We start from the raw sequence: 21,723 nt of genomic DNA on the forward strand, positions 1-21,723 counted from the left end.
CCACAGTCGCACTGAAACCTGTTGATGAATGTTCACAGTAGGTTTGGCACCAGGCATGCTCAGAGTGACAGACACACACAGAGACGCAGTCGGCTGAGGTTTTCATTATTCCTGGTAGATTGTCTTAATAAGGGAAAGTGAACATGGAGGGAGAGCAGTTCTTACTTTATTTAGAACAAAACATTAATTACTGAAGGAGAGTCTGTCGAGATATTTGTACTTAAATTGAATGTTTCCATTTTAAGCAACCTCATATTTGTGCTCAGTACATCTCAGTACTTACTTGTCTCAGAAACAGCTACATTTATCTGACAGCTTTGGTTACATGTATTTACATGTCATCACAAACTCCTGGTCCAGGGAAAACCATCTGCAGTCAGACACTTCTCCTACTTGTCAAGATAAATAAATTATATATATATATATATATATATATATATATATATATATATATATATATATATATATATATATATATATATATATATAAACTGTCTTGGCTTTGCTGGAGAAGACATTTAGAGACAAATGGTTCTCACAGCTTCATGAGCTTGCCAGGCTTGACAGCTGTGATGATGTAGATGACGTTGTCGATCAAACTTCCCAAAAGTCTATACAATTGTCCTAATTGGCTGAATTTTTAACATCAACAACAGAACATGCAGCACACTCCTTTATGCAGGAGTAATCAAAAGAACAGACATCATTGTAAAACACTTGACTGCACAATTGGTTCTTGCATCGGAGTATTTTCACAGCCTCCTTCAATTAAAAGGATGCAGACACAATTTCCACCACGCAGTCAATTATTCATATATTCATCCAGTCACTCATTCACTCCTATTCCTATCGCTGTGTGCGTCGTTACGTCACACAAGGGCGTCATCCGAGCCAGCTGTGCGAACCCCTCCTCCTCCCAAGGCAGGGCAGAGAAAACATCCCGAGGGGGAAGCAGACGGACGTCAGTCACCAGGTCGTGGAGGGACGGCGGAACGATGTGGCGTCTCGCACCGCTGCTGCTGCTGCTTGCTCTGCTGCGACCCGCCGCGGGAGTCTCGCTCAGACAGGTACCTGTTGATACACCACACACACACACAGCACCTTAATATTCATGAGCGCAGATAGGTGAGGGGCTAGAGGCGGACGTGACAGTCCGGCAGAGGACGACATCACCGTGCTCTCAGTTCACACCTGCGGAGGGTTAACGTTAATGAGGCTGCCGCACGCGGAAGAGTTGAGAAGGCCCTACAAAATGAGCACTAGTAGCACAAGTTTTATTTTATGGATTTATTTTTTTTATCATTATTATCTAATGGAAGGAAATTGTGTAAAATAAATAAATAAATAAATAAATAAATAAATAAATAAATAAATAAATAAATAAAAACTCACTGCTACACGGGTGTTTTGCAGTGTGCGTCACGTCTCGTAAGCCCTGATGGTTGGTCTTTAGGTGAGTGCTGAATGTTTTTTCCTCATGCCAGGTCATGTCCGGAAGTGTGTTTGCGCCTGAAAGTGAGGACACCACTGACCCCTGCTCATTTTTATTAATCGAGGTCTGCTCCCAAACCCCTCTGAGCTCTCACGCACTCACGGGTCGACAAAGTTATGCAAACAGATGTTACACAAACACTTTGTGCTCCCATGATTGCTTGTTACTCGTGGTAAATGCACTTTAGTGGATGATTTAAAACTTGTCCCAGCAGCTACACATGTCTTCCATAATGTCTAAGTGCTTAACCCTCCTCTGTCTACACTGGGCATTAACAGTTAAGCCCACATGTTGTTGTCAACTTCCTTTTTCTGTCAACTCCCTCATGGTAAATAAGTTCCAGACACTGTGGCTAATTAATTTCTTTACGGATCTGATTTGTTTTCTTGATTGGTTTTATAAAAATAAATGCCCAGCACAATTCACCAGAGCTAAAAAGTGAGACATTCAAATGTCTCATCTACAATACGTAGTTTATTATCATGTAAGACAAAGACGGGCAGCAAAGACTCACAATTAAGATGCAGGGACTGGCATTTCTGCTTGGAATAACGTATTTTTAATCGTTTATCATCTCAGTGTCGTTCAATTTCATCATCTTCCATTATCGATACAAAAAATCTATTTTTGTCACATTTCCTGTAAAATGAAGAACTTCCCACAGGACCGTGAATCAGCAGTCTTATGTTGTGAACGGTTTGCTCAATATAACATCAAAATGTAGCAACACATCCGACAAACAAGATTGGCTTCATATGTTTCGAAAACTGTTTTGTTTTTATGAAACATTTCCAAGAAAATGACCCACATGAGTTGACTCACTGGGGACAGTGGGACACTAACCTGGACAAACATTTGTATGAAGTGAGACAGGTCAATACACACTATTGGCTAGAAGATGGGTGTTTTGTGTAAAATGCAAATCTCAAAGCCAACAGTGAACACATCACATCCTGCAGGGTAATGGATCTATGGAAGGCTTTGCTGTTTTGCATACATAGAGTATACTATATCCAGGAAACAAATCTTACAAGGGGAAATATTACACTGCAAAATATTGATGTTGGCTGTTGGCCAGCTCAAACTAGTAACCTGCTTTGATCCGTGTGTGTACCTACAGCAGTGTGACTCATCCACGGATGACACCATTTACAAATACAAGGCAAAGACTCTGAACGGGAGTTACACTGTAAACTTCAGTGACTACACAGGCAAGACTGTCCTCTTCGTCAATGTGGCCACATACTGAGGACTCACCTATCAGTATGTGGGTAAGAAACTGCACCACAGACATCGTGACACAGTAGAAATTAACAAATCTCTCTGCAAGACATTCAACTGCTGGTCTTTTTTTTTTTTTTCGGTCATCAGAACTGAATGCACTACACGAGGAGATGAAACACCTTGGACTCACCATTCTCGGCTTTCCCTGCAACCAGTTTGGAAAACAGGAACCAGGGCAAAACCATGAAATTCTGCCAGCTTTAAAGTGAGAAGTGTTTATCTTCCGATATAAGTCAGTGTCAGGGCACACTACCTACATAGCAAGTTTAAAAAGAAATCCGCTCAAAGTGCCACATGTCATTGAAATTAGAAAAAAAAAACCTGAAAGAGGGAGATAACTTAATTAATCCCCATTGGGAAAAGGAAGGGTTTGGAATTTTATTTCAGCCTGTAGAGGATTGGGAAATTTGAGCCACAAGCTTCTCATAAAACCATATATATTAACATAAGAACCTTCAAAGCTGCATCATAGAGAGGAATTTGCAATATTGGTAAATCCTCTGTCAGTCAACAAAGGTTCATTTAAGGAGGGACAGCATCCTTCGGCAGTGAGATCAGTTTCTGCCTGTGGCCTCTCGAACATGCACAGGCTCTATGTCTCACGTTCCATCAGTGGACTTAACATAGCATAGATAGCAAAGACATTTCAACAGACTGTGTAGTTTGACTTAGCTTGTGGTGAATCTAGTGCAGCTGCCAGGCTTGACAGTGCTCAGAGGCACGTCCGCTGATAACTGCCCTCTCTCTGGATTCCAGGCATGTCCGACCAGGAAATGGATTCGTTCCAAACTTCCTGCTGTTTGAGAAAGGAGACGTGAATGGAAAAGAGGAGCAAGAGGTTTTCACTTTCCTTAAGGTAAGTTTCATGGGCTGCCAGGAAAGTGTGGGATTTTCCTGTATAATGTAGGTCAGTAGGGGGATTGATTCACAACATGTATAACCGACGCTGGTCTCTCAAACTCATTAATTTGACAATCCCTTGTTTACGTAATGGTGCATAAATGTGATCACACCCACAGCCAAACCCAGCAAAAGGTGTTTTCCAAAATATTTAAAAATATTACTAGCTTTGTTTTGATTTATCTCTCCAGGAAGTGGTGGAAAGTAAATACGTATGTTTTACTAGAGTACAATACTGAGCTATATGAACTTTTATTTTATTGTCCACCTCATTTTATGCAACTTTTCTTTTTTTTACTTTTAATCTGCTCCATTTAACAATGCAAATACAGATATAGTTTCCACTTGCGCTGCATTTGTGTTGATTTTTATTGATGAGATGTGTAGTGGATCAGAAGCTGGTCTTCTACTGACAGACATCTGTAAGAAGGAGATTGTTCTCGTGACATTATAATCTTGTGCTTTCTGTCGCCCAGAACTCTTGCCCTCCTGTTGGAGACAGCTTTGGCGACCCCAGAGACAGACTGTTCTGGCAGCCTATGAAGCTCAACGACATCAAGTGGAACTTTGAAAAGTTTCTGGTGGGACCCGATGGGAAGCCGACCATGAGGTGGCACCCAAGTGTCAACATTTCTGAGATCCGAGGTGACATCCGCAGATACCTGCTCAAATTATACACACAAGATATTTTAAATTAGATCTTTGATTCATCATATGCTATTGTCCTTCTAATGAGACCTGTAATGAGATGCTAAGGTAGAATTAAACATAGAAAGTAATGTTAACAGTTTCTGATCCATGAAGATTGCATGTTAAATGAAGAGGAGGCTTGAAAACAGGAACTCTGTGGTGCCTCTTTGGAGTCTGAGGTTCAGGGTGGCTCTTCAGTGCATTCAGGCTGCCCTGCAACCTCACAGCATCATGTCATCTTCTCATCTGTCAGGACCTGTTGGCCATTACAGCCTTAATGTTAATTAGTTCTAATAAATCATGGAGAACAACACATTGATGTGCAGACCTTTTCTTTATGAGAAATGTGTCATAAAGGTGAGCATGACGTAGCATATTGGTGGCACTGTGACATTTCTATCCCACAATAAAAGTGGACAAAATGTGAATAAGCAGGGTGAAATGCTAACAGACATTTAGAATAGATTTATTAAGCCAGTCAAATACAAAAAGTCTCACATGTGCTTTTGCCTACAGCAAAAAAAAAGGGAAAAAGGGCTACAAACCAAGAAAATACAACTGCCAATAATTACAGCATACCCTTCAAAGTGCAAATTCTCGTTTCAGCTCTCACCCGTCAGGAATTTGTTACCAGTAACAACTTGTTAGATAAAATGGAGCCTTTTTCAGATTCATCTGCACTCATTTTGAAGCCCTTCATCTGACTACCTGATATATACTATACTAAGGAAATTTGAATGGGTATTCAGTTAATACAGTAGCTTGATTTGAGATTGGATCTGTCTATAAAATGGTAACACACTATCTCGAGGTGTGGATCCTGTGTTCAGCAGCTCACAGATCAGTCGGTACGGCATGGATTGCTGGTTGTTGAAGTGGACAGAGAGCAAAGCCAGACGTCCTCACAGAGGGTTTTATTTTCTCCCTCTGAGGAGTGGCTGTACTGCTGTAACACTGGATCTAGATCCTCCAAATACTGATGAAAATCTTCCTCTTTCTATCGCAGAATTTGAATGTTGAACGTGAAACAACCAGATGCAGAAGAGTCATCGGGTTTTGGTGCTGTAACTTCTAGATACTGTATGTCGGGGGGCTAAACTGTGGGCAATAGTACAGGATGCAGTAAGATGAGTATGAATATCAGAATGAGTGGTCAAATCATCAAATCAATTGTGGTCAAGTAGAAGTGTTGTGTTTAATGAGATTAGGTCCATCATCATGGGGAAAAAAAGGCTGTGTATGTACTGTGCATTGTGTATTGTGTCTGATACAAACATACAATGTCAATAGCTACAATATATCGGGATTACACTAACAACATAGAAAGAACAGCATTACTAAAGACAATGATTTACACTTAGTCAATGCAACTATCAAAAACAGCAGGTTATAAATAAATTATTAATCACAATCATGTTTTTGGTATGATACCATCAAAATTCATTTCCCAAAATTTTTGTATTTCAACAACCACTTTTGAACAGTTACACATATGGGACAGTTCTATAACATCGATGGTACTGAAGAAGTCTTCATAAATCAATTAACATTCACATTGTAAATCCTATGATTCAATGTATCTATATAATCATTCATTGTTGGAATGAGCATATGTAGTCTTAGTCATATTGGGGAATGGCTTCCTGTAACTCTACAAGTAACAAACTAAGTGTCAAATTGTTACATATTTGCAGAGAGACAATCACATAGGTATATTTTCTGGAGGAAAACAAACAAACAAAAAAAAGGAACGATGTTAATTATTCCAACCTATTTAACAAATGACTTCAGCTCCTGATAAAAAAAATCTAAATAATATTTCATGTATATTCAGAATAGCGAAGTGTTTCACAAATAGCCTTATAAAACGCAAGTATAAACAACATTACAATAGGATATCTACAGTTCAGTAGGAAAATTATAGATCAAATCACACCTTGTCAACTCAAAAACAAACTGATTTCATGCTACTACCCAAACTCCATCAGGTGGGTACGGTGATGCTTTAGTGCTTTCCAGGGTCAATGTTCTGTCGCTCCCTTTTTCCAAATCCTGGTCCTCCTGGTCCCGCTGCTGCTGCCGCTGCTGCTGCCGCCGCTGGCTGATCTAAAGGCCGGCAGAGGAACAAGACTGCATTATCTTCACAGACACAAACTTTCTGCTTCACACTTTTAAAAAGAAAAAATAAATACAGAAAACATTCAGATTCAGATTCACATTTGATGTAGCTATTCTTTCGAGCCACAAATATTCCACTTTTATTCATAATAATACAATGCAAGCCATGTAAACAGCATAGTCTGTTTGGATGTTCCAAATTAGACCTTATTCTGAAAGAATGTGGGACGTGCTGATCTTCTGGTTTTAGGACATTTCTTTTGCCATTCAAGCAGCAAATTTAAAGTAAGCCTCTCAGCTGGGGTTTTTAACAACAGTTTGCGACATAGTCTCTAGCCTATTTACGGCCAATTTTGAGTGTTGCCTTACATTTCTGGTTTAATATATGAAAAACTTGGGGCTCCACTGAAGATCAGATTTTTGAATAGCAATGTGGACATTTTGAATATTTAAGTAAACACAGTCACTGAACAGTACGAGAACTGTACCAGGTTACAATCCTTCATTACTCTGAACAGAGTTTATTTTAATTCAGTCCCAATGTCATAAATACAGACTTGTAAATAATAATCCATAACTGAACCTAATGAATAAGCTTGATTAAAAACTACACTGTCCAGCTATGAAATGATTTAACCTCTTTTCAAAAATGGCAGTGTGCATTTGTGACCCATTATTAAAGACTTGCACATTCAGTCGGGGAGTGACAGACAGGGTAGAGAAATACTGAGAGATTACAATTATTACAAATGCAGTGTTGGTTTTGGCCTTCTGTTGCCATTTTGTCCACAATAAAGACAAATACAGAGTATCACCAGCTTTGTCCTTAGAGAAATCAAAGCAGTGTAAACAAACTGAATTACAACAAACCATTGCACTGGGCTGGCTGTGTCATACCTGCATTTTCTGGTGGTGGTCTTGAACTCTCTCCTACTGCTCTGGACCCTCTGGGCTGCGGGAATGACGATTGCCAAGGAAAACCCTGTCCAAAGACACAGCAACATTATTTCTCACATCACCAAACACACTTGTTCATCACAACCTGCAGCCAACAAGTTTTTGACGTAACCTTACAGTTGTAACTGAATGTAAGCCTGGCTAGTTGAGCTACACTTAGACCTAATTATATCAGCTTGTTCCTCCCAAAAGATAAGGGGAGTAGAAGGAAGAGAAAGAAGAGCCGCGTTTGCTCAGTGAACCATAGTCACTCCAGAGACAGAGACAGAGGGGCCTTTGAGGACCCTTACCGGGGTAACAGGCTGGAAGTCTCGTACAGGGGGCGGTGCTGCGGCGGCTGCGGCCGTGGCGCCTGCTGCATTGGGCATCCGGGGAGGGAAGTGTATGGGCCAGCCCTCAAGGCCCTGCGGTCCCACCTGCACAAAGGGACCACAGTAGGGAGGGCTCAGCGGGCCGTTCACTGAGCCTGACGTAGGGTCTGAGGTACGTCTTTCCTGCTGCTGCCCCTATGAGGGATCACAAGTACAAACGTGATCCCCAATCAGTGCATGGCTGCTACTCTCAGCGAGCACAGCGGCCCTGTCATGGCATGGGCTGCTGCTGACCTTCAACCCTGCTGCAGCTGCCTCCAACAGAGGAGAGTAAATATTCCACCTGTTGATCCCAAATGCACTGAAAAACAACCTAAGTGGAGTGAGGCTCTTGTCCTGGAGTTTTGATTTGTCCAGTTTGAATTCATTTAAGTAACATCTACATGGGGCTGCACTCTGCCACAAGGGGGCACTAGTCTGCAAGGTTCACCACCGCTCCTAACCTGAAGAGAAACTGTCAGTTTCTGCCTTGGCCCTAAATATATACACATGGTCAAAATGACCAAACATGTCACCTAGCCAGTCTGACGCCACTGTTTCATTTCAAACTTCAACATGTCTGCAACACTATGGGGCTCAGACCTCGGCTGCAGCCAGTACCTGTTTGTGATGCTGCATCTGCAGTCTCTCCAGCTTACATCTCTCTGTACGTTCTCTCTGACACTCATTCTGTGCCTGATGAAGCTGAACCACAAACAAACAAAAGCAAACATTAGAGAGTGGCTCGGTTAGAATTGTTATTCAATCAAGCTAAGACTACATACTGGAGAATGTACTGTAAACACATGGCTTACCTGATTGGTCAAATTGGTAATCTGACCCTGGAGTCTCTCAACTTGCCGCCTTAAGTCCTCCTTTTCCTCATTCATCCGCTCCCTGTCACTCCTCTCTTTTCTGAAGTCTTCCTCAAAGATCTTCACCTGAAGTACAAAACCATGAAATCAGGAAAACTGAGGAGTAATTCCAGAAGACCTGTGTGTTTTTGTGAGCATGTTTGCCTATTTGTCTGACCTGTTCCTTTAGTACAGCGATTTGAGTGAGCAGTTCCTGCTTCTTCAGGTTATTGGCGGCATCAGCAAAGTTACCCTGGGCAGGTGGTTGTTGGGAGGCTGAAGGGGTATGCAGGTTTAAGGCTTCCTCTAGAGCCTGAAGTAAAAAATAAATAAATAAATAAATAAATAAAATAAGAAATAGGGCTCATGCAGTTTTTGAGGAGGGAAATTCAAGCACTTTTCAACCACTTTCAAGGTACCTAAAACAAATGTGCAGAAAGCCTTTATCATCATATCTTAATTGATACTATAAAGTAAAATTGCCACAAACAAAAAGCCAGGTGATGAAGTACAAAGAGCATATTCATCAAGGCAGCATTCAAGGCATGACAGAATGGGTGGAAAGCAGAGCTTTCATGCAGCAGATGGGAGTCTGTGTGCTGTTTAGAGGTAATGATGTTTTACATTTATGTTAATTCATTATCTTTAGACTGAGTTGATTTGTTATATTTGGGTTTTATTATAATTTTTTCCAGATTTCTGTTAAAGCATGAATGTATCATCAGCCAACCAATAGGTTAAGGAAAAGAGCATGCTCTGTTTGGGTTAAAATAGTGATTGATTCTCCTTTTATCATTTTCTCTTTAATCTTTTTTTTTTTTCAAAGTGCTCATTTTCTAAAGTTTTTGCACCCTCATTTTGGATCTAAGCAACAAAATCACCTTAAAACTAGATTAGCCTATTTAATAAGCAGGGAAGATAACACCAATACCGGTAAAATGGAGAATAAATAAACTGCAGAGAAACAAAAAAAAACATATTCTTTAAATATGAAAGCAGTAATGGTATTAACTAATACGTAAGCGCGGTATTTCGAAGCCACATTTGACTTTCAGGTGAGTCAGGAACTTCTGTTTCCAAGGTAAAGGACCAGTTGTTGATCCATGCTACCACAATCACTTCCTCACTTTATGAGACAGACTTGACGCTCTTTAAACCCCATCTCCCGACTTCCTAAAGCCATTAAGACTCTTCCAGTACCCATCAAACGTCAGCAGGTTGGTGGCAACTGGCACAAACAGTGGCAAGTCAGCAAAACCAGACCTCTGTTGACCTCATCCTAGTCTTTGGGAAACACTGATCAGCATTTTTCAACATTTGCTGACATTTTATAGACCAAACAAATAATCACTTAATCAAGAAAATAATAGATTAATTGTCATTTTTAAAAATGGACTGTGGCAGCACTAATCCACAGTAATTAAGGTATATTATCACTTTATTTTACCAGTAGTTTGAATCAATTGTGAGATTGTGTGAGAAGATGAGTGACTGTGTTGATGAAACACCAGATTATGTCGAAAATCAAATGTCCTTAGATATTCAAATTTAAGCATATTACCATCCTTGAAAACATAACAGTCAAAATTAAGCATGTGTTTTAAACTTTGTACCAAAACTATGTACAAACTCTAAAGTAAGAAAAAAAAGTGAGACAAAGTTAAGGTATTAAACCTCTCATCTGCTCCTCACTCACCCTGTTGAGGCGCTGGATCTCCTTCTCCTGGTACTCCCTCTGTTTGCTCAGGGGCAGCAGCTGATCCTGCAGGTAGCGAATCTTCTGCTTCAGCTCAGTGGTCTCAGAGTTGAGACACTCCTTCTCCCCCTGAAACACAAACACATAAATCTTTTCTAAAATATTTTTTATTATAATTTTTATTTTTTTTTTTTTAAATAGTTTTCTGTGTCCATGTTTAATAGCCAGATATAACCTGGGCTTTTGTGTTCTTGCATTCTCACCTGTACATTTTCAATCTTGGACTTGGCCAGCAGCAGCTTCTTGTCATAGTCGCGCTGCCTCTGCTCTCTCTCTGCCTCCAGCTCAAGCACAGTTTTCTGGGACTCAGCCAGCCGTTGCCTGAGGTCTGTGATCTGAAGGACAATGTGAATTATGTAGTTTAATCACAGATGAAAGGCAAAAATCGAACAAACAAACCAAAACAAACAACAACTTGTGATTCAGTGATAACCCCTCTCTGGTAAAGACAAACATCAGCAGTTGCATGCATTAGATCACAGCCTTACAAACAAGTAAGACGTTTGTGTTATCAAACTCAAAAAAAAAATTTTTTTTTTAAAAGCCACAGCAACAAGCACACATCTGCAAACACACGCATTTCTGTTTTGTTTAAAATATGAACGAACTGAGTGACGCAAATGGATATATCTAGGCTTCTGTGGTTTAAACCCAAGGTTGCATGGTGTCCCTGTCTCAACAAAGTGTGAATGTAGGTTTGTTCATGACTGTGGGTGTGCTGAAGCGTAGGTGTGTGTGTGAGATTGTGCGAATGTGTGTGTTTCTGCTGCCCTCTGACTGCACCACACAGGAAGTCAGCGGGTACCAAAGAGGTGAGGGGAATTCTTACTGAGGTGTGACAAGCCTTGTGGTATGTATGCTTTCAGATAGCGAAGCTATTGCAAGATTGCACCTTTTCCACTGGACAAGCATATCAAAAAACACAGACAAAGACACAGACACACAGCCAACTGATGCACACAACATCAAAGTCCTGTATTCTTTACAGATATTTCCAAATTAAGTCGGGTGTCTACAGGTATCAGACACTTATTTGATGCCTTTTAAGATAATTTCAAGATAATTAACCAAATTTAAAATGTATTGTAGGACAAATCACCTTTCAAACACTGCAGGCAAGTGAGTTTGCAGTATGTACAGTATGTGGTCCATACAGGTATGGATGTGTTTGACCAACAGAGAAGTACGTAAGGAAAACAGTATTCTGTTGTAGGTTTAAAGATGTCATCATCAGAAATTGGAACGCATTGACTCAATTTTCACGAAAAGAATTTAAAAGATGGAGAAAATAAATGAGACAAAATGTTTGTTCCAATTAAGACCTTCCAAAAGGAAATTTAAAACTTTTTACTGACTTTTATGGCATTTTAATACTTTTTGAAGGAGCTGCTGTCACTTATACAAAATCCTTTTGTATGTCATTTTACTGACTTGAAAAATGTAAATAATTCTGAATATTATACTGACATAATGCCAAACGTGATCACTAGTATCACAAAGCTGCAACTACTTAATTTGAAAGTCTGCTGACAAAATAATGTTTAATTTGGCGTCTTCTAACTATAGAGTTGAGTAATACTCAGACATTGTAAGGAGCAGTTTACCCTTGTTTGGGGAACTTGAAACTAAATTCAACTATCACTGTCAAATGTGTCACTACTGGTAACAGTAGCAATAGTAATTCATGAAATAAACACTGGAGGACACAGTTAAAAAGTCAATTTTGAGGGTAGGAACAGATTAAAAAAACGTCTGTTCTAAGCACATTATTGACTTCAAATAAGGGAAGTTTTATGAAAAATTAAGCGAAAATACATCATGTACTTCAATCCTTGTAAAGTTTATGAGTGCTCTTATATAAATCTAAAAAAAACCTGGCATGTGGACTTCGACACAGGTCGAAGTGAAAATAAACCTAAAAATGAAACGAGAACATTTGGTAGGCAAGTTTGTAGATGTGTTGTCAAGAACGAAAACCTTTGTTCGTGGGTTCGTGTTAACCCTTTTACAAGTTAGTTTTGAAATTACAAAAATAAAAAGGAATTCATAGAGAATGAGGTTTTAGTGCTCCTTCGACAGCTCTGCATCAGTGGAGACACAGCAGGGCCTTCCCACACCCTCCACAACAGCTGTAAAGTCATTACTGTACCTTCTGTTCAAACTGTGACTTCATGGAGTTCCACTGAATGTCCCACTGCTTGTTCACCTCCAGTACCTGTAAGCAGCGCCAGAAAGTGAAACAAATGACACTTGAACATATATATAGGAAACTAAAATACACAGAGACTTTCCCCTATGGCAAAAGAGGATGAGCAGTAAGAGCAAAAAAGACTCACATCCTTTCTCTGCTTCTCCAAAAGCTTGATCTTCTTTTCATACACCTCAACATCACAAGGTTTGGTCGGGGTTTTCTCTGCAGCTTTTCCACTCTGTGGGGCACACAAAACATTCCTAAATCCACAACATTCTTCCATTACCCCACATTGTGAGGGTTAACCAGTAGGGAAGTTTTAAGTCACACATTTCTTGTGAAACGTTTCATTTCTTGTATTTCTGAAAGAGAAAAAAAATTCAAAATAAACAGATTTGGTGTGTGAATGGGACAGATTTATTTAAATGGAGCAAGGTTGTAAAAGAAAAAAAAAAGAAAAAAATTGAGAGGTGATTTAATTTTAACTACCTTCTGTGGTGTGGTGGCCTCCATCTTCGGCCTGACAGCGGCTGATTCCTCCTTCACGGGCTCCTCTTTGGCCTCTGTTGCTTCGGTGTCAGATGGCGCTGCAGACGATCCTGCTGCTGCAGCTCCTCCTGTGACCAGCTCCTTAAGTTTCTGATTCTCCTGTCTGAAATCAGCGAGAAAATGAAAATGATAGTGAGCAGTCCTTTCCCAGAGCTTTGTTGAAGCTTTGGTACAGCTTCAGGATGTCATTTGGGAAGACCCTACAATACCCACTGGGCGCAGTGACACCAACAGAAAGCAGTGGAATAATCCCCCTCTCCAAAAGTGAAAGCATGGTCAACATCCATAGCAAAGTAAAAACTGTTATCAAATATTTATGGGAGGCTGATTCACTCGACATTCTAAAGGTCGTGAGAAACAAAAATTGTCCCACAGTTTAAAGAGAAAGATGAGAGGGGTGTGAATGAGATGTGGGATTGTTTGCATTGTTTAGGAATATGCTCCAGATGCACAGTCTGTTCTTTTTGACCTTACCAACAATAATGTTTCTGCTTCAGCAGAAGCAACACAAAGACCAGTCAAAAAAAAAAAAAAAACACATTACCTCAGCTGTTCCAAGTCTCGATTCCTGATATGATGGTCCTCTTCCATTTTCTTTCTGAGCTCATTGTTCTCCTGTCTGAGCTGCTCACAGAGAGTCTGCAACCAAGAAATTAACACAACATTTAGCACCTCTTAGTATAATGACAAGAACATTTTTACACCTGTATGGCCACATGAGGCAGTAGAAAATTGCCTTGACCGCAAATGGTGAAAATTATATTTGAATACTATGCATGTGGATGAGCAGATTAATAAGGAAAATACTTCTTCAAATCCACAAATTAACAACTGTGACTTCTGTAAATTTATCAGAGAGCTTTTGAAAAGAAAAAATAACAACAATTACAACTTGACTGAAAATATGAACCCAAGTCACTGCAAATACTGCTTTACATTGTATTCTAAAATTAGGTCATAACGCGACACACTTTAACTGATACAGACCATGAACAAACAACCTCCCCTTTAAGTGTACACCCACACTTAGTGTTCAATAAATTATATGTCATTTTGCTGAGATGTTACTAATATTCTGACCCACTTATGTATGTAAATATGATCTCAATGCTAAAGGTGTAACATTTAATTAACACCACTTTGACAGTGTCAATATAAATTGAACATTGCAGGCATTGTAAAAGTAGACTTCATGGCAGAGCAGTTGAATTGGATTATATAACACTGTACAGGTGTACCTAATAAAGTGGCCAGTGAGTGTATGTAATATAATAAAGCCTATTACTCCAAAGCACTTCATAACATTGTTCACAAATGTGCTCACAAAAAATGCAACAAAGTTATAACAGTTAAAATTACAATGTGTTGAAAAAAGGAAAAGCTTGTGTTGTGCCTGCAGTGGAAATTGTTTATGTGAATGTCTCGCATATACAACTACCCAGCCCACATGGCCAACTGTGTACGACAACAAAACAAAATATAACTTCTTACATATATCATTAAAAAACAAAGAACTCTGTCCTAATTTTACAATAAAGTGTAGTCTTTAAAAAAATAAATAAATAAAATTTAAAAATTTAAAAAATCAGATCATGGGTACAAATATACCCATATAATGAAAATCACTGACTGCAGCATTTAATGTAAAACAGCATGAGAACGGTTTGCATTTAATATATAACATTTCAAAACAAAATTACATTTGTCATGATAAATCATTTTATATGCTCCCACTGTATGTTTCCAACTAAAATAAGTCTTAAGCACATATAAAGCTACCTGGAAGGGCCATGACGGTCATTTTAGCATCTTTTACTGTCACATACCTGTAAGAGGGAGGTCCTCTGCTCATTCTTTTGGACCTTGGAGGAAAGATGGTGAAACTCCACAGCCATCCGACCGAGGTGAGCCAACAGCTGGTTTGGGTTGGACTCTTCTGCGAATATGCTGAAGGAGCTCTCCAGTCTCTTCAGCTGGCTTGCTAACTCGATGTTCTCCTGAGGCAGGAGAGGGATTACTCCCACCGCTGATCCAGCCTGGAGATACCCACACAGGTGAAGAGTCAGTCCTTCTGGTGAAGCTGACAGTCACATACATATTTAAACGCGCATGAGACTGTAAGAGTCATCACGCTGCTATTTCTAAGAAAGGCAGCAGCTGACTTAAGTTAAACCCGTTTCTCCAGTTGGAATTTAATTTTAGTCCACACAGACTACCATTGTTGAGGTAACAAATTTGCCAAAAATATTTTGTTCAGGTGTGGAAAAAGTAGGCTAGAGATCTTACGATATGTGATAAGCTGGTCCATCAATAAGTTCCTGAAATATTCGGGCTTGGTGTCCTATTAACACATCCTCTAGGATGTTCTGTGTGTATGAATCAGTGGTGTAATTCTAGTCAGTAATAATCCTGGACTTTCCCCTGGCTGACTCAGGCTGGAGCTACCAGTATTGAGTTTGTTTGTGAGTCAGCCCACCGAGGATATGTTTCTAATACTGAGGAAATGGCTATGTAGAGGAAAGGTTGAATTTAGCATAAATTAAAGCCACAAAATAATTTTAAGTTTCTTTGGGCCAATAATAAGTTGAGTTCCTGTCATAGTTGGGAAATGATTAATCTCAACAAAAAGTCAGGTACGTACAGTCAAGGCATCTGTTGTCTTCCCATCCATATTTACAACCTCATACTCTGATAGGGCCTCCTATAAAAAACAAAAAGTAAGTAGCACCATAGAGCAAGCTGTGTCCATACTGCTTTTACATCAACAAAAGTCCAAGTTTAAAGCAAAAAGCCTCCAATTCAGAGCGGCTAAATGTATGTACAATCCTACAGTCATCTCAAAGTTGTTGCTGTCTGTATAAATGCCTTACATTGGGCTTCTCAGGCTGAAGGGTCTTCCCTAAACAGCTTGTTTGCTCCTCCTTCTCCTCTGCAGTGGGATGTAAACAGGGTTTACCTGAAATAAACAGTACCAACAACAAATGTTGTTAAAAATTGCAGTAAAGTAGAACAACATGCCATAAGTTTCCCACACTTAAAGATATAAAAAATATCTACATGATTAGAATCAAGTCTGTTTGACCTACTTTGTGTCTCTGTCTGAGTGGGCCCTCCCGTACACAGACTGGCTGCAAAGCTGGAGGACTTGAGGGCCTCGTTGTCTCTCACAAGTTCCTCCACTCGCTGCCGAAGCCTTGATGCCTCTGACTGAGACTCTTCTAGCAAATCACCTGCAAGTATCAAAGAGATCTTGTCTCTGTCCAACACTGCTTAGACTGCATCTATTAGCACAAGCTGTCATCAACAGGCTGTGATAGTAGTTTAGCGAGAAATTCTGTTTAAGTAGCACTCCTTTGGTGAGTCACAAAAGGAGCTATCAGGCTGTCTACATCATTGGCATGCACCTATTTAAAGAGCTACCAATGAAGATCATCAGGATTTACTACATTCCATGTTATTTGTTGCGCAAGTGTTCCCCTCCTGCGTTTTGTATTTTTTGACTGGAGCTTTAATTATTGAAGACATCATGTGATAAAGTTAACACTGAAAAAATCTTTTTTCGGGGTGCTGCTGCAAAATGCAAAACTGCTTTCTATTTCAGATTTTAATAACATTCTTGTATGCATGCCAATCTAGATAAACACTCTCCTCAGGTGTTAAGACACTAAACAGATGTGTGATGCCAAAGAACAGCCTTGAGGTAACCATTCTGTTTTTAGGAACCTACCTAAGCTCTTAAGTCCCTTCATCCGCTCCCTCAGTATGCTGTTCTCCTCCAGCAGCTGTCGATAGCTGCTTCCCCCTCCGGCCTCATCCCGGGCCTTGACCTCACTCCCACCTGGATCATAGATGCGGTACGGGCCTTTCCCTTCCATCGCCGTCGCTCACTTCCTAGACATGGTCCTCTAAACTGTGGAAAACGGACACAAACTGTTACTTCCAACACAATTCTGAACATTTAAAGTACCAGAATCTTTGCAGTGGATTAGCAGGTCTTTACAGAAAACGTGTCGATATTAAAGCCTTTAATCACAGAGGACTTGTGTCTACAATGGCCCCCCACCCTTTCTTTGCAATATGAAAAGCAGCTGAAGAAACTTTTTTTTTTTAAGTTTTGCATTGCAAACAGTTACATTTGAATATTTAGTTAAAAAGATAGTGCTCATAGATGCAGTTTAAAGTACCAACATCAAATGTCGACACCCAACTGATCATGCAAATGAAGGCAACAGTTGCACAGAAGTACTGGCTGTTCATTATGAGGAAAAATAACTTGGAAAATAAAATAAAATAAATAAATAAATAAATACAAACATTGAATCACAACTTATATTGTAGCAAGACTGAAACCAATCAAAAATATAACAACTGGTGTCCTGTTACTTTTTGGCTGCTAGATGAAATACCACCTACTCAGAGATGCTACTGTAAGTTACCCAACTATAGGAACCTTTTCGCTCCTACCCTCTCTGTAATTCATGACAGGGCGAGTGTAAACTATCAGTGTAGCCCTGTGAAGAAAATAAAAACCCCACTGACAGCTCTGAGAGGACAAAAGCAGCAACAATATCACCATAATGCCACCCTGCTAGGGGGGAAGGCAAGAATGTGCTAACGTTTCTGGTGGCAAGATATGACAACTACAACGTTCATAACCAAGGAAAAAGAGGACGAAAGCAGAGGAATAAATACTAAATGGTACGTGAATCCTGCTGACAAACATCTACCCAATAGACCAGAGTCAAATACAGCACAGTCTAGCTAATGATAGCTACCTTGATTGGCTGAAGAAGGCTAATATTAGTTTTCGCTGTTGTCATGCAAATCGCTAGCAACATCCTCGTTAGCTGTCGGCTAGCTAACACTAGATGACAGTGCGGGACAGGAAGCCACTAGCTCCTCTTTTGTACTCACTAAAGATACTTTAATCGATGCAGCGAGTCGGTCGTAACGGAGAGTTAAACGACAAATCAAAGAACAAAGCAGTGTCTTTTTGTCTGAATACCTTTCTGCTCGCAGTGGCCTCTCGTCTCTCTGCCAGACATCTATTGCGGAAGTGGTCTACTGGTCTGTGCTGTAACCTGGGAAATTCCACCTCACAACGTTTCATGTAAACAGCGGTGATTGACAACCGGGCGGCCAATCAGGAGCCAGATCTCTGTCAGCGGGGCACCAACGGGAGCTGCTGGCCGTAATGTAAACAGTGGCGCTAAATGCTGCACATATTCTTATTTCATGACAGAGATTAACCCGACATAATACCCCTCCTCACATGATGGACTTTTATTTATGTATATTTTTCAAAAAAAGGCTAACGTGACATTAAGGTGAGTAAAAATGCTCATTAAAATGAGCCTGATTTTATGTTTTGTTTTGTTTTTTGTATATTTATATACATTTTTTAAATCGTAATACTTTTGATCACACATTTTTATTCTTATTTTTACCTCTTGACACACATTCCACAGTCCAAGGACAAACCCGGCCATTTTCTCTGAATGACGTTTTTCTTCATTGATAATTTTAGAGAGAGGGCTGGTGGGGGGTTTCTGTGATTGCATCACATACTGTATTTCCTCTGAACTAGGAGGGCAGTGAGGCCTAGATCAACTTAAACTGAGCTTTTCAAGTCCACAGTATTGGTTCAGATGAAATTATATGCGAGAGAGCCAAGAGACATAATGTTCATATTGTTATGAGAGCTGCAACAAAAATATCTTAATTATTGATTAATCTGACGATTATTTTTCGTGATGAATTAATTCTTAATTCTATTAAACGCCTAAAAAAGCCTACCAGAGTTTCCTAAAGCTCAAGTTGACATATAAATGTGAATGTTTTTTTCTCCCAATAAACAGTCAGACATCCAATACCACTCAGTTTACTTTCATAGAAGTAAAACATATACTCATGGACACTCTAGATATGAATATTTGTGATTCTTTTGAATTTTCTTTTTACAAAACTGACTCAAACAAATCACTAATTACATGAATCAATGAATCAACTAATCATTTTAGCTCTGATTTTTTTAACCTGAATATCAGCAGGGATTTTGGTCACTTATGATATATATATATAATAATAGCACAATTAGGTTTAAATTAAATTTTTCCGAGGTCTAATACAACATTTCTAAAAAGTATTAGTCACAGATTTTAAAAAACAGCCCTGTGCCACTTACAGTAATATAAACATTTGACCATATGTTAAGAACTTTATTGGAGGCTCCTGTGTGCCCAAACATGAGTAATTTAGAGCAATAGTGACATCTTGTGGGAATTAACAAACAGGTAGTCTGTGGTTTGATTTATTCCACAGGGAGTTTACTGGGAGCATAAAGTACTTCTGATGCCATTCAGCTTGTTACTGCACAGAATAAGACTTCAAATGGTACTTAGTATTCACAATTATTACAAGGCTCTATAATGTATTCAAGTCATTAATTACCAAAACTACCAAAAACGTAAAAAAAAAAAAAAAAAAAAACATCCAACTGCTAAGACAACTGAGACAAACAACCTGAATAATGATTTTAGATTTCAGTTGATCAGCCTCGGAGGTCTTTCACAGGAAACACGCTGTGTTAACACAGGAAACACCCAGTTTGCAAATTATTTTACACGATAACTGACGTGATTTGTGATAAGATAAACGAATCAGAGTTACACCTTTGTGTTTTTCTCTGTCTCTATTCATCATAATTACTTCCTGTAATGCATACAAAAACACACTGATGGTGGTGATGGTATGCCAGTAATACTGAGGCACAGCTAATGTTAAAATAACTGTAAGAGAGAAACTAGTTGAGTAATAGCTTTCATGAAAATGATCATCCTACTTAAATAGTATCATCCATAGTTGTGAATAGGATTTCATACCACTCGTTTGTCTCTTCAACTTAACTTCTAATGAATGGATATAAATCACACTGTAAAGAAGGAGAATAAGTGAATTATTGAGTGAATGATACATCCAAAAAATCATTTTCAAAATAAAAATGCAGCTTAAACACTTTTAGATTCAATGGAACTGAACTGAATCACACGCTCCTCTTAAAAATCCGGTACAGGACAGTGGTGAAATATGTGAGCGTGTTCCCCAGAGAGTCCTCGGCCGGCTACAGGAAAAAAAGCAAACATACGCTTCACGCACAGATGTTGTTTTTTCCTCAGTCCTGCGCCTGCCACCAAACACCTTGTCCTTGTTTGTAGGTTCACAGTGCTTCCATCTCAATAAACAGGCTGGTGACTCTGAGCCTGCCAGCACACAAACAAAACCCTGAGGAAACAGGAAATGTCCCCCATCATTTAACACAATGTACACAAATATTATAAAGCATTTTCCTCTTTTCACAAAGACAGCAGAGTGAGTGGGGCAGTCACCAGACTGAAGCCTATGGTGTCACAAGTAAAGTTGGTATCCACACCCGGCTGAGACACAAGGACAGTCCAGTCTCAAATCTCCTTGCAGCAGAAATCAGCAGCTGATAGTCATTAGCTCTGTGCTGCTTAATACAAAATGTCCTTTTGTTAGCCAGCCAGTCACTCTGAGCCGTCCTCTCGAGGCCTAAAACCCGGGACATCCCTGTCTCTACTGCTATGCAAACAAAACGGCCGAAATTTTCGCTTGCAGATTAAAAACGTACACCTCTAGTCACATTTCGTTCAAAACCCTAAATCTAGACTTTAACCATGACCAATAAACCAGTGTGACGGATAACCAATACACTTATATTATATTTAAATCATAATTGTGATCATGAATTGATCTCATTTTTAAGTGACATTTAGTGTTATTGTCCTTGAATTGTGTCTCTAAAATCTTTTATTTTGTTCCTAATAAGCCCACAGATCTGTTGAGGGGTCATAGTGAATTACAAAATTGTATTACAGATGAAGAAATATTCATCAGCTTTAAAATAAAAATACATATTACACACTGTTGTTGTTAACACTTGCCATTCAATGACATTTTCAGGGTATGTGCTTAAGATTAAAAAGGCTTTATCCACAAGAACAGAAAATTCAATACATTTATGGAGCTTGTCACATTTTTTTCTGACATGAAGAGCAAAAAATCAGATGTCATCAGTATGTTTGCCTTCCATTTAAAAGAGAACAACAAACCTTATTTCAGTGGAAAAACATCAACTGATTCATCCCACCCTGAATAACAAAAAAAAAGACAATGCCACAGATAATGATAATAAATCTAATATGTTCAGTCCCTACACCTCAAACGTTAAAACAAATAAACAACAACTCACCCACACATTCAGCTTGTCGGAGAGGCACTTTTTAAGGAAACTGGTGAATAGGGGGGAAGCAATTTCACTGTGAGACTTGGGGAATTCCCACAACCCAATAAAATGGCCGAACCTAGTGTGTGTCCAAGTGTGTGGCCTGCCTTTTACTGAGCAACACAAGATAGAAAGAAAAAAAACAAAAAAACCAAAAAAAAAACAAAACAAAAACACTGAATGCATTTAATACATTATTGTACAGTGTCTTGCAGGATGAGCACCAAGCTGCACACATTAACACATGTCAAGAAAAGTGCACGAATAGAGGCCACATGAA

General features: G+C 39.3%; 2 protein-coding genes across 7 annotated transcripts; one reads left to right on the top strand and one right to left on the bottom strand.

Moving 5' to 3' along the window:
• Window positions 1-894: 894 nt before the first annotated feature.
• Window positions 895-4,679, top strand: gpx3 (glutathione peroxidase 3). 2 transcript variants are annotated; one of them, XM_037076712.1, is made up of 6 exons: window positions 895-1,067; window positions 1,485-1,556; window positions 2,613-2,763; window positions 2,864-2,981; window positions 3,533-3,632; window positions 4,153-4,679. In XM_037076712.1, the coding sequence occupies exons 1-6, from the start codon at window positions 996-998 to the stop codon at window positions 4,372-4,374; spliced, it is 735 nt and encodes a 244-aa protein (XP_036932607.1). In that variant the 5' UTR covers window positions 895-995; the 3' UTR covers window positions 4,375-4,679. The 2 variants fall into 2 exon arrangements, with proteins under 2 accessions (XP_036932607.1, XP_036932608.1); XM_037076713.1 differs by lacking the exon at window positions 1,485-1,556 and having other exon boundaries at window positions 907-1,067.
• An 863-nt stretch (window positions 4,680-5,542) lies between these two features.
• On the bottom strand, window positions 5,543-21,526 carry tnip1 (TNFAIP3 interacting protein 1). Of its 5 annotated transcripts, none has more exons than XM_037076709.1 (18): window positions 21,411-21,526; window positions 16,869-17,051; window positions 16,228-16,371; window positions 16,012-16,097; window positions 15,783-15,842; window positions 14,968-15,177; window positions 13,686-13,780; window positions 13,082-13,244; window positions 12,738-12,830; window positions 12,551-12,616; window positions 10,605-10,736; window positions 10,342-10,470; window positions 8,824-8,958; window positions 8,607-8,732; window positions 8,413-8,496; window positions 7,732-7,947; window positions 7,382-7,466; window positions 5,543-6,472 (listed from the first exon to the last, which is right to left on the bottom strand). In XM_037076709.1, the coding sequence occupies exons 2-18, from the start codon at window positions 17,014-17,016 to the stop codon at window positions 6,372-6,374; spliced, it is 2,073 nt and encodes a 690-aa protein (XP_036932604.1). In that variant the 5' UTR covers window positions 17,017-17,051; window positions 21,411-21,526; the 3' UTR covers window positions 5,543-6,371. The 5 variants fall into 5 exon arrangements, with proteins under 5 accessions (XP_036932604.1, XP_036932605.1, XP_036932602.1 ...); XM_037076710.1 differs by lacking the exon at window positions 21,411-21,526 and adding an exon at window positions 18,147-18,300 and having other exon boundaries at window positions 7,732-7,857; XM_037076707.1 differs by lacking the exon at window positions 21,411-21,526 and adding an exon at window positions 18,147-18,300.
• Between the last annotated feature and the right edge of the window lie 197 nt (window positions 21,527-21,723).

Source organism: Acanthopagrus latus, chromosome 18, assembly GCF_904848185.1.
Source record: "Acanthopagrus latus isolate v.2019 chromosome 18, fAcaLat1.1, whole genome shotgun sequence".
Classification (NCBI taxonomy): Eukaryota; Metazoa; Chordata; class Actinopteri; order Spariformes; family Sparidae; genus Acanthopagrus; species Acanthopagrus latus.